At 34.1% G+C, this 12,621-nt stretch overlaps 1 protein-coding gene across 5 annotated transcripts; it reads left to right on the top strand.

The window, feature by feature from the left end:
* Positions 1-390: 390 nt before the first annotated feature.
* LOC109790492 (arginase 1, mitochondrial-like) lies at positions 391-12,129 on the top strand. 5 transcript variants are annotated; one of them, XR_014428207.1, is made up of 5 exons: positions 391-844; positions 921-963; positions 2,688-2,847; positions 3,172-10,894; positions 11,872-12,129. XR_014428207.1 is itself a non-coding variant. In XM_083060988.1 (5 exons), the coding sequence occupies exons 3-5, from the start codon at positions 2,438-2,440 to the stop codon at positions 11,901-11,903; spliced, it is 300 nt and encodes a 99-aa protein (XP_082917114.1). In that variant the 5' UTR covers positions 613-844; positions 921-963; positions 2,418-2,437; the 3' UTR covers positions 11,904-12,129. The 5 variants fall into 5 exon arrangements, 2 of the variants coding, with proteins under 2 accessions (XP_082917114.1, XP_082917118.1); XM_083060988.1 differs by lacking the exon at positions 3,172-10,894 and adding an exon at positions 2,418-2,545 and having other exon boundaries at positions 613-844; XM_083060992.1 differs by lacking the exon at positions 11,872-12,129 and adding an exon at positions 2,418-2,545 and having other exon boundaries at positions 617-844; positions 3,172-3,612.
* The last annotated feature ends 492 nt before the right edge of the window (positions 12,130-12,621 follow it).

Below are 12,621 nucleotides of genomic sequence, written 5' to 3'. Positions count from 1 at the left end.
ATATGAAATTTATTTGATGAGAAATATTTTTATGATTTTAAGTTGTAACATTTATATTTGCTCTTTATATATATATATATATAAGAGGAGGGATTAAACAATGTTTATGTAATTTTTAGTAACTATTATATTATTTAATAATTTTTAATTAAATGTGAATTCGTTTGAGAACAGAAATTCATTTAAATTTGCTAACAAAAGACGTGCTAAACAATAAAAGTAATAAACTCGGATGGTGTGCACATGCACATTTGAAAAATATAATTCAACATCAAAATCAATAAAAGTCAGCATCTAAAGAACTTGAAAATAAATCTCCCTGTAAACAACAATTCAACCTAAAACTACAAACAAAACACTACAAAAAATTAGTTAATTAGTGGCGATTATTTTCTAGCGGTTTTAATAAATCGCCAAAAAAAGTTGTAATTTTAGGGGTTATCTTGACCCCCACAAAATAATTAAATATTTGGCGGTTTTAAACCGCCACAATGTGTAAGTATCTAATTATCTATTTATTAACTCTTTGTGTGACCACGTGGACAACTTAATTAAAGTATATTTTTATTTTTATTAAAAGAATTAAGTGAGTAAAAATAAAAGAATTAAAGAACTTAAATTTAAAATTAAAAAAACCTAACTTAGAATGCTCCGCGGAAACTTTACCTGCGAAAACCTATCACGCTCAAACTTCTTCTTCTTCCCCCTCAACATAATCGTTCGTGAAGCAATTTACGGTGAAACCATTTCGCAAAGTGTCCAATTTAGGCTTAGTGATTTCGCAAGATCTTCTTTAAGCTTTCTCTTCTCTATGTTGTTCTTCAATCGATTGCTTTAATTTAAGGCAAGTTTTCGATTCATATCCATTTTGATTCCCTATTTTTGATTTGTATAATATTTCATTATGATTTTTTTTCCAGAGGTTTTAGGTGGAGCAAATTTTTCAGAGATCACAAATTTGAGGTGAGGGAATACGAATGTTCATTATTTATTTTTTAACGTTTTGATTTGAAAGTATAGTGTTATTTTCCTTTTGAAATTACGAGTGTTATTTGATTTTGATGTTCTGATTTGAAATTGGCTTTTTCATGATGTTTTTCATCATCATTAATCTGTTGAATTAAATCTATGGTTGTTTTAAGAGAGAGACAACCTCAATCGAAAAGAGTTGCTTATATGTTCCATTGCTGATATGTTCAGATGCTTGGGTCACATTTTCTTGCTTATCTTGTCTAGTTTCTTTCTCATTTTTAACATTTTCTGGCCTAGCAATATTAGCAGGCTCGTTATATGTGACAGGCTTACCAAAAGGCCTTTTATCATGTGCATTATCCTTGTCCATTTTTGTCTCTCTAATATTTTCATGCTTATGTTGGAGCTGACAACTCTGTTCACACCAAACAAGTCCTAAGTAATCTCTTAATCCTAGTTCAGCACAAATCAAATTAATTGCTTTAATTGTTGAAGCAATCACTCTTTCTAATTTCACAGGTAATCAAACTCACACTAGCTGCTGTATATCACTCGCATTTTTTTCCTTAAATAAAAACAGCAAGTATAATGTCATTGTAATTTCTATTGAGACAATAAGAACCTACTCGAAAACTCATACTAATAGGAAAATATATAACACTTCAAGAAAGAAAAAAGATAGGAAGCGAATAAAAAGTAAGAGATGTTGTTGTTAATTAAGGAGATAGAGGCTTGTAAAAAAATGAGATCTGGACTAATACAGGATATGAACTGGGTTTTGGATGTTTTTAATCATTCTTAATTGTAGTTTTTTTTTTGGACAAATGTAAAAAAGATCAGAGTAAGATAGTTTACTTAAAGTATTCATAATGAATTTAGGATAAAAAAAAACTTTAAGACATTTTACTGGAATCAGTAATAACAAACAGGGCATTAAAATATTACAATTGCAGTAGAACTTTGTCAATCACAAGCTTGAGTAAATTGTTTCTGGTAAACAAAGTGTTTCTTAGAGTAGGCGAACTTAAAGCAGTTTCAATGGTAACATCAATGATTGTTTATGATATTTGTTATACTATTTTCTTATTAGAGAAAAAAAAAGGAAGTAAAGGTGCAATTAATCTAGTTATCTATTTGTTTGTACTTTGATTTTAATAATAGAAAAACAGAAGAAAGGCATTTTGATTAGTGTTTCAAAATTGAGGTTGAAGCGATTGCTTGATGTATGCCAGAAGTTGAGCCACATGGCTGTGTTTGCTGGGTTTTGTCATTTGTGTTTTAGGATGAGAGATTAGGGGCTATTCAGTTTCAGAAAATGTTTTTTTTTTGTTTTTCACTTTTAATTACATGAATGTGACCATGCTTTTACTTTGTTTCATCTAATAGGAGTAAAATTGACAAAATTTCTTTGGCCTCTAAATATATTAATTAATTATCAATTATAGCACGCAGATGCATCCATTCAATGCCAAGTTTAAATGCTGCAGAAGTATTTGCTACTTTACTAGAGAAAGGCCAAAGTCGTGTCATAAATGCTTCACTTACTCTTATTAGAGAAAGAGCAAAGATTAAGGCATGCCATATTTATGTTTATTTTGCTTGACTATATTTGTGTTTATTTAGTTTTGTGACCCATAATTTAATATTTTATTTTGGTGATTTTGATTATAAGATTTGCATGAAAGAATATAAATGCATAAGCTATTTTTCTCTAGGGAGAACTTGTGCGTGCTTTGGGAGGTGCTAAAGCAACTTCAACTCTTCTTGGAGTTCCTTTGGGACATAATTTATCTTTCCTTCAAGGTCCAACATTTGCCCTGCCTCGCATTAGCGAGGCCATTTGGTGTGATAGTACAAACTCAACTACTGAAGAAGGTAGTCATATGGTTTTCCTTTGGAAAGTAGAAATCTTGGAAAGTTTCATTAGTTTTAGCGCAACTTAAATTTTGCTTTGTAAGCTCATCTGCAAATGATAATTGATTTTTTGCATCAAATTTTGTTAGTAGAAGATCCAAGAATGCAAAACTCTTACCCAATTGAAACCTTGAAATTATGGATATTATTTCTTCTAGTTCTTAAAATATTGGGATTTTATGTTGTTGTGAAACTTCCATGTTGTTAACATTTATATAAAACTGTTATTGCTTTATAAATGAAGAACATGAAAGCAATTTAATACTTTTTCCTTTCTCTTGATAGAAAGAGTAGGAGAAGTGATGAACTAGCTCCTCCTAAGCTCCTCCTAGGCACGGATCCTCTTCAATGGAGATGGAACTAAGTTGTTGAACTCCTTGGACGAAGTTCTCCAGCTGAAGACAAGGTCAAGACCTTGAAGGAAGTATCCAAGCTCAAGCCTCAAGGGATTGCACACTTCAAAGTGTAGGAAACTAGGGTTTTCCTAAGAAACTATGAAGGCACTCTCTATAGCTCTCTCTTAGGGATTTCGGTGACTTTAGAATTGGCTGAATTAAATTCAGATTATCATATATTCAAAAGTGTTTACAATAGGTGGGAAAAGATACACTTATAGGAAGAAACTAGGTTAACTTTGGGCGGCAATTTCAAACTAATCAAATTGGCGCCTAGTTTGAATTTCAAATCTGAATTTGAAATTCAAACTTTGGCTTCCAACGTGACTAATTCAGATGTTACCCTCATTTAGGAGTCATTTAGAAGTGATTTGAGTTGCATTTGAAGCTCACATGGCCGGAACCACTCCATGCCATCCATGTGACTCAAATTCAACTCAAATTTCTTCTAAATGATGCATAAATGAAGCCTAATTTTCCTATTAATGTATTCTTCATATAACCCTAATCTAATGACCGAAATACATTGGTCTAATGAATACAATGAATAGGAAAAAATATAAGAAGAAGAATGAGCCCAATATTGGGTATCAAAAGCCCAAAGCCCAAGAAGCCCAAAATTAAGCCCAAGACACCTAAACCCTAATCTATGGTCAAAATACAAGACCAACATCAAAGTAAATTCCTATACTAAGAAAATACAATTAATCATGGTGTTTAATCAATTAAAGCCCAAGTGAGAAGCACCCTAGGCCCACCAAGGCCATTGGGCCCACTAAGCTCTGAAGCAGTCAAATCTTCAAGTAACCTCCTGGCCATAGCTCTAGTGGTTGGGCCTTTAGCCCATGCTCTTCCATCATTCCCTCCCTCTTGAGAAGGATTCATCCTCAAATCTGAAGACTCTTCCTCATCATCACTAGCACCTACAAAAGGTTTAAGATCACTAACATTAAAAGTGGTGCTGACTCCATAATCAGAGGGTAAATCAAGTCTATAAGCGTTATCATTGATACGCTGTAAGACCTGAAAGGGACCATCTCCTCTAGGACTGAGTTTGGACTTCCTTTGATTTGGAAAACGTTCTTTTCTTAAGTGAAGCCAAACCCAATCACCTTTCTCGAAGATCATAGATTTCTTTCCTTTATTCCCTTGTTTTGCATATTTCTCATTTTGAGTTTGAATATGAGTTTTAATCCTTTCATGAAGTTTCTTGACAAACTCAGCCCTTGAAGCCCCTTCCTTATGAATGAAATGTTCAACATTAGGAAGAGGTATCAAGTCCAAAGGAGTTAAAGGATTAAACTCATACACAGCCTCAAAAGGAGAAATATTGGTAGTTTTGTGAACTACCCTATTGTAGGCAAATTCAATGTAGGGCAAAAACTCATCCCAAGATTTGTGATTACCCTTTAGGACTGCCCTAAGCATAGTAGACAGAGATCTATTCACTACCTCAGTTTGGTCATCTGTTTGAGGATGACAAGTAGTTGAAAAGAGGAGTTTGGTTCCTAGTCTTGACCACAAGACACGCCAAAAGTGGCTTAGGAACTTTGTATCTCTATCTGAAACTATAGTCCTAGGAAGCCCATGAAGTTTAACCACATCTCTAAAGAAAAGTTTTGCTATGTTGCTTGCATCATCTACTTTGTGGCATGGAATAAAATGTGCCATTTTACTAAAACGATCCACTACCACAAAGATAGAATCCATTCCCCTTTGGGTTCTAGGTAAACCTAGCACAAAATCCATGCTAATATCTACCCAAGGAGAAGAAGCAACAGGTAAAGGTGTGTATGTACCATGAGGCATTACTTTAGACTTAGCTTGTAAACAAGCCAAACATCTAAAACAATGCCTTTGGACATCTTTTCGCATATGAGGCCAATAAAATTTTTCTTTTAGCAAACTAAGAGTTTTCTCAACTCCAAAGTGCCCCATAAGCCCACCTTCATGACTCTCTTTAATTAATAATTTCCTAATGGATCCTTCGGGTATGCATAACCTTCCTTCTTTATACAAGTACCCCTCAACCATATAGAAACCATCAAAAGCTTTTTGTTGACATTTTTTATAATTATCACCAAACTCAAGATCTTCCTCATACAACTCCCTAATATTATCAAATCCAAGAATTTGAGTACCTAGAGACACAAGCAAAGTATGTCTCCTAGATAAAGCATCAGCTACAACACTTGATTTTCCTTTCTTGAATTTAATGATATATGGAAATTGTTCAAGGAACTCTAACCATTTGGCATGCCTCTTATTTAACTTACCTTGACCTCTTAAATATTTAAGTGACTCATGGTCACTATGAATGACAAACTCTTTGGACACAAGATAGTGTTCCCAAGTTTGTAAAGCTCTAACCAATGCATACAACTCCTTGTCATAGGTTGGGTAATTGAGGGAGGCACCTTTTAGTTTTTTACTAAAATAGGCAATGGGGTGTCCTCCTTGCAATAACACAGCTCCTATGCCAACTCCTGATGCATCACATTCTAGCTCAAAAGTCTTTTCAAAATTTGGTAGAGCTAAAATGGGTGCATTAGTAAGTTGATCTTTAAGTAATTGAAATGCTTGGTCATGCTTGGAAGTCCAATCAAATAAAATATCTTTTTTGACTAGCTCATTCAAGGGTGAAGCAATGCTAGAGAAGTTAGGCACAAATCTTCTATAAAAACTTGTTAGTCCATGAAAACTCCTAACTTCACTAACATTTTTAGGCTTGGGCCACTCTTGAATGGCTTTGATTTTCTCGGGGTCCACTTGAACCCCATTTTTGCTTACAATGAACCCTAGGAAAACCACATGATCCACACAAAAAGTACATTTTTCAAGATTTGCAAATAATTGGTTTTCCCTAAGGATCATCATAACTTCTCTAAGATGTCCTAAGTGATCATCTTGAGAACTACTATAGATTAATATATCATCAAAATAAACAACAACAAATTTTCCTATACATTCTCTCAAGACATGATTCATAAGCCTCATGAATGTACTTGGTGCATTAGTTAAACCAAAAGGCATAACTAGCCACTCATACAATCCAAATTTGGTTTTAAAAGCAGTTTTCCACTCATCACCCTTTTTAATTCTTATTTGGTGATAACCACTTTTAAGATCAATTTTAGAAAATATAGAGGCACCATGTAATTCATCAAGCGTATCATCAAGTCTAGGGATTGGGTGCCTGTACTTGATTGTGATATTGTTAATGGCCCTACAATCACAACACATTCTCCATTTTCCATCTTTCTTGGGCACTAAAAATACAGGCACAGCACAGGGACTCAAACTCTTTTGTACCCACCCCTTATTCAATAATTCATGGACTTGGTTCTCTATCTCCTTAGTTTCTTGAGGATTTGTCCTATAGGCTGGTCTATTGGGTAGACTAGCCCCAGGCACAAAATCAATTTGATGTTCTATACCCCTAAAAGGAGGAAGGCCTTTTGGACCTTCACTAGGGAATATATCATCAAATTCTTTTAATAAATGAGAAACTTGAGGAGGTAAAGAACTAAGTTCAATGCTTAAATTATGACGCTGAAGCACACTTCTACAAAGAAGAAGGTAAGAAGGTTTTTCAACAATTAGGGTTTGTTTTAAAGTTTCTTGTTGAATTCCTTCTATAGAAAGAGATTTCTCTTCCTTCTTCTTTGAAGACTTATGCTTCTTTTCCTTTTTGTTTTTTTTTTAATCAAGTTTTTTTTTCTTCTTCTCTTTTCAATTTCATTTGTACTTGATCCTCTATCACTTGTGAAGGAGACAAAGGATGAAGTACAAATTTCTTTTCTTTATGGGTGAAAGTGATTTCATTGGTAAGACCATTATGCATGGTTTTCTTGTCAAATTGCCATGGCCTTCCCAACAAAATATGGCAAGCCTCCATTGGAACTATGTCACAAACCACTTGATCTTCATAGTTACCAATAGAGAACTTGACTTTCACTTGATTATTAACATTAATATCCCCATCTTCATTAATCCAATGAAGTTGATAGGGTTTCGGATGGGGAATAATAGTAAGACCAAGCTTCTCCACCAACCTTGTACTACAACAATTACAAAAAGACCCACTATCCACAATGAGAGAACAAGCATTATTAAGAATTTTACACCTTGTGTGAAAAATATTCTCTCTTTGTGAAAGGTGAGACTCATGAGGTTGGTTTCCTAAAAGCCTTCTAATCATTAGAAGTTGACCATCACAAGGATATGCGCTTTCAATGGGATGGTCTTCCTCACTTGATTCACTATCACTTGAAGTAGTGGAACTAGATTCATCAACACTACTATAAATGTCTTGCCCCTTCAAAATCATCACCTTTTTAGTTGGGCATTGAGAAGCTATGTGACCTCTCCCAAGACACTTAAAGCATTTGATATCACTAGTTTTGCTACTAGAAGTGACAATATTTTTATTTTTCTTATTTTCTTTTTCTTTTTCTTTTTCTTTGCCAAATTTCTTAGAGGTATCAAATTGACCCTCCCTCTTGTAGTCTTTCTTAACATAAGAGCTAGATTGAGTTTTACCTTTAAAAGAAGTTTTTCTCAAATTTTGTTGTTCCACCCTTATACAAAGTTGGACCAAATCATCAAGGTCCCTATAAGGGAGTAACTCAACTCTATCTCTTATGTCAAAATTAAGACCACTTAGAAATCTAGCAATGGTCAATCTTTCTTCTTCCCTTATCCCAGCCCTCATGAGATACAACTCCATTTTTTGTCTATACTCCTCAACACTCATACCCTTTTGTTGGAGTCTTTGGAGCTTATCCATAAGCTCCCTACTATAATAAGAAGGTATGTGCCTTCTTCTCATAGCACTCCTCAACTCATTCCAATAAGTGATGGGAGGATCATTGTGAAGTCTTCTCTCTCTTTCCAAGGATGTCCACCAATACATGGCTTGTCCTTGAAAAGCTAGGGTGGCTAAAGGAACTTTTCTTTCCTCACCTACTTGATCACAAGTGACCTTGATTCCCTCACTTTGTGTTCTTTAATGACTCTCCTAGGTGGGGGTTGATAGTAAGCATCCATTTGTATACTACCATCATTATTTTGACTTTGAGAATCATTGGAGCTCTTGGTTGAGCTCCTAGAAGAACCTTTTGGACTTTTATTTTTATTTAATCTTTTCAAAAGTTTTTCTTCTCGTTGCTTAATCTTTTGAATCTCTTGTTCTAAAGCCATGATTTGTACTTCCTTTTCAAGTTTTTCTTTTTTTTTTTTGAAGTATTTCATCATGCTTCCAAAGTTTTAGTGCCTCAACCTCCTTGAAAATTATTTTAAAACTTTTAGGAGATTCAAAGTCACTACTACTTTGAGAATGTTGACTCATGATTAAGCAATAAGATTTTATATGCTATGCAAAAAGTTATAAAAAATGTTTTTGGTATTTTCTAGGAATGAAAATAACACTTGGAAGTCTAAGTGTACAAGTTGCACTATCAAGGGAGTTGAGCTACAAAGAGCCACTTAATAACCAAGCCTTTTCAAGTGGAAATCACTAAACTCCTTTGTGGTACTTCCATTTTCCCAAAACTTTTCACAAAAATTTTGAATGCTTTTTCACAATTTGTTTGTTTTTTAGACTAAACTAAACGTGAGCAAGTAAATCTGCACAAGTCTAGACGAATTTAAGCACTAAGTAAACACAATTAAAGTTCAAACACTTGAAGGAAGCAAGGATAATCAACTAGTCAGTTTGCCCTAGGTGGAAGCTTGAAACATATGAAATTTTCAAGCCACTTCCACTAGTACTACACGTGAGAATGCTAACAAGGAGTTAGATATACCTGACCAGCTTCTTAATACTCCCTCCAAGCTTTACAAATTGATTTTAAAATACAAGAGAGATTGCAAAATTTAAACTAGCCTAGAAAACAATAAATGGCGGTTTTGGTGACCAATTAGTGAAGGTTTTGTGTTCAACTTTTCTAACACTTGTTTAAGTGTCTTAATCCGCCACTAATCCTTCAAATTTGATGCTCCTGGACCTGCAAAGAATCACAACAAAAGAGGTTAATGGTGGCTGCCTCACAAAGTGAAAGGAATGGTCACTCAAGTGAAGGAAGTTTAGGAGAAGCTTTGGTCACTAATTTAGGTCAAATTTTTAGGTCTTAGTGTCCAAACTTTTCCTACTCTTTGTTGAGCAATGCTTGATCCTTGAGCAAGTATTTGAGGCCACTTCCAGCACAGGAAAGTTATTGAAAGAAAACTAGACAAGCAATAAAGCACAATTTGGAAAGCTTATACCAAAAGTTAAGAGTAATATGTATATATGACAAGACTCAAAGAGGTTCAACAAGTAAAACTGGAAAATAAGACTCCAAATAAAGCTAGCACTCAGTTAGGAATGTTCCTAGACAGGTACTAGAGTAGATGAACTAAACAAAAAAAATTTGAAAGCAATTGGATAAGTATAGAACAAATAGTAGTCAAAACAATAACAAGGAATCAAATGAATTTTTATCAATGAACACCTCTCGGCTTTTTCACTTTAAAATGCTTTCTCTATTTTTTTTTTAATTCTTTCTTTTTCTATATTCAAATTGAGATTCCAGAGAAGGTATTTGCCTTTTGTTTCAAATTTTTTTAATGATTCCAAGCTATAGAAACCGAGACTACAAATTAGGTCAAATTTCAAGTGAAAACAAGGAAACTAGTGCACTAGTTTTTAGGTCTTATCTTGGATTCTTTTGTACACTTTTCTTCTTTGAATCTTTGTACTTTTCTTTTGATTTAGGCTCTGTTTTTGTCTCTATTTTCAGCCTATTTACTTTTAAAAAATTTGAATCCAAAAGATAGTGCACTAGAAGTAAGATTAAGCACTTGAAATTTTGAGTCACAAAATTTTTTATAAGATTTTTCAATGGAAAGTGATTTGAAAACTTAAGTACACAATGGAAACCTAACTCTAAAGAAACTTGCTAGGACTAATAGCAAATTATGAACACAATAAGGTAAAATAAAAAGCACATATAGGTAGGCAACAATGAATACAAACCGAAACCAAAATATGAGATAATGAACTTCAAAGAAAAATTAGGTCAACATGCTAATCAAGGAATTATGTAACATATAAGGACTAAACACAAACTCTAAGACAAAACATGGATTAAAAACCAAAATCTAATGCAAATGCATGAAGTCCAATCACGGACACATACAAGAATGGAGAGACTCCAAGAAATTAAAAAAAAAGCACAAGCTAATAGGTCCTAAACATGTTGATTGTGGAAGAAAATTCAAAAACAATCAACCAATGGATCTATGGAACAAAAATGTGATTCAAAACATATAGATCCGAAAATAAACTCAAACAAGACAAGAAGAACACAAAGAACAACACAAATTCGGACACAAAAAGATGAAGCACTTATCTCCTTGAAGAACCTTGCTCTTGATACCAAAATTGATAGAAAGAGTAGGAGAAGTGATGAACTAGCTCCTCCTAAGCTCCTCCTAGGCACGGATCCTCTTCAATGGAGATGGAACTAAGTTGTTGAACTCCTTGGACGATGTTCTCCAGCTGAAGACAAGGTCAAGACCTTGAAGGAAGTATCCAAGCTCAAGCCTCAAGGGATTGCACACTTCAAAGTGTAGGAAACTAGGGTTTTCCTAAGAAACTATGAAGGCACTCTCTATAGCTCTCTCTTGGGGATTTCGGTGACTTTAGAATTGGCTGAAGTAAATTCAGATTATCATATATTCAAAAGTGTTTACAATAGGTGGGAAAAGATACACTTATAGGAAGAAACTAGGTTAACTTTGGGCGGCAATTTCAAACTAATCAAATTGGCGCCTAGTTTGAATTTCAAATTTGAATTTGAAATTCAAACTTTGGCTTCCAACGTGACTAATTCAGATGCTACCCTCATTTAGGAGTCATTTAGAAGTGATTTGAGTTGCATTTGAAGCTCACATGGCCGGAACCACTCCATGCCATCCATGTGACTCAAATTCAACTCAAATTTCTTCTAAATGATGCATAAATGAAGCCTAATTTTCCTATTAATGTATTCTTCATATAACCCTAATCTAATGACCGAAATACATTGGTCTAATGAATACAATGAATAGGAAAAAATATAAGAAGAAGAATGAGCCCAATATTGGGTATCAAAAGCCCAAAGCCCAAGAAGCCCAAAATTAAGCCCAAGACACCTAAACCCTAATCTATGGTCAAAATACAAGACCAACATCAAAGTAAATTCCTATACTAAGAAAATACAATTAATCATGGTGTTTAATCAATTAAAGCCCAAGTGAGAAGCACCCTAGGCCCACCAAGCCCATTGGGCCCACTAAGCTCTGAAGCAGTCAAATCTTCAAGTAACCTCCTGGCCATAGCTCTAGTGGTTGGGCCTTTAGCCCATGCTCTTCCATCATCTCTTTTGGTTGTATTATGAGGATAGCATGGACTTTCTATAATGATGCATGATTCCTTATATCTAGTTATTCTTTGTCTGTGAATCTACCATGGTCATGGAAGCAATTGTTTTGGGCCTTCAATTACTTGTAAATTATGATAATAAGTAGCTTAATAGCTTATAATAGCACAATTTTGATTATGCAGGCAAAGAATTACAAGATATGCACGAGTGCTAACTGATGTTGGTGATGTCCCTATTCGAGAAATTCGAGATTGTGCGGTAGATGATCACAAATTAATGAATGTAATTGATGAATATGGAAAGTTAGTAATGGATGAGGTAAATTGGGAATTTGTGTATATGTGCTTTGTTGTCACATTTTTTGCAATTATTAAATTACACTTTTCACAACATGTAGAATATGAAATTTCTTCATTTTTTAATTCAACCATTTCTCATTATTTTTAGTCCATTGAAATATTATTGTAGAATCTCTCTCACACACAAAGATCAAATTCTGTTGAAGTTAATAATTATAAAACTGCAAGATTAACACAACATATCTAATATAGCAAAATGGAGAACTACACAAACTACTTAATCCTCCATAACATAGGGTTCATTGAGATCGAAGTCCAATGTTTTGGTACTTAAAGATTGACCTGCCTAATTTGCTGCTACTGTTTCTTCCTTCAACAATGCATTATTCATGTTTTGCACATAACGCGATTTGTGACGGTTTAAAACCCCCAGAAACGTTGAATGAGACAAAATTAAAATAAATTTTGTGGCCGTTTTAAACCGCTAGAAAATGTAGAAAGTCAAAAAAAAGTAAAATTAAAATGCATTTTGTGGCGGTTTCAAACAGCCACAAAGAGATTGAATTTTCTAGCGCTCAAACCCAGCGTTTACAAAATATCTGCCGCAAATGGTTTTTGGCGACCGTAGATTTG

Source organism: Cajanus cajan, chromosome 1 (genome assembly GCF_000230855.2).
Source record: "Cajanus cajan strain Asha chromosome 1, NIPB_CcT2T_4, whole genome shotgun sequence".
Classification (NCBI taxonomy): Eukaryota; Viridiplantae; Streptophyta; class Magnoliopsida; order Fabales; family Fabaceae; genus Cajanus; species Cajanus cajan.
This window is presented reverse-complemented; position numbering and strand designations above follow the sequence as displayed.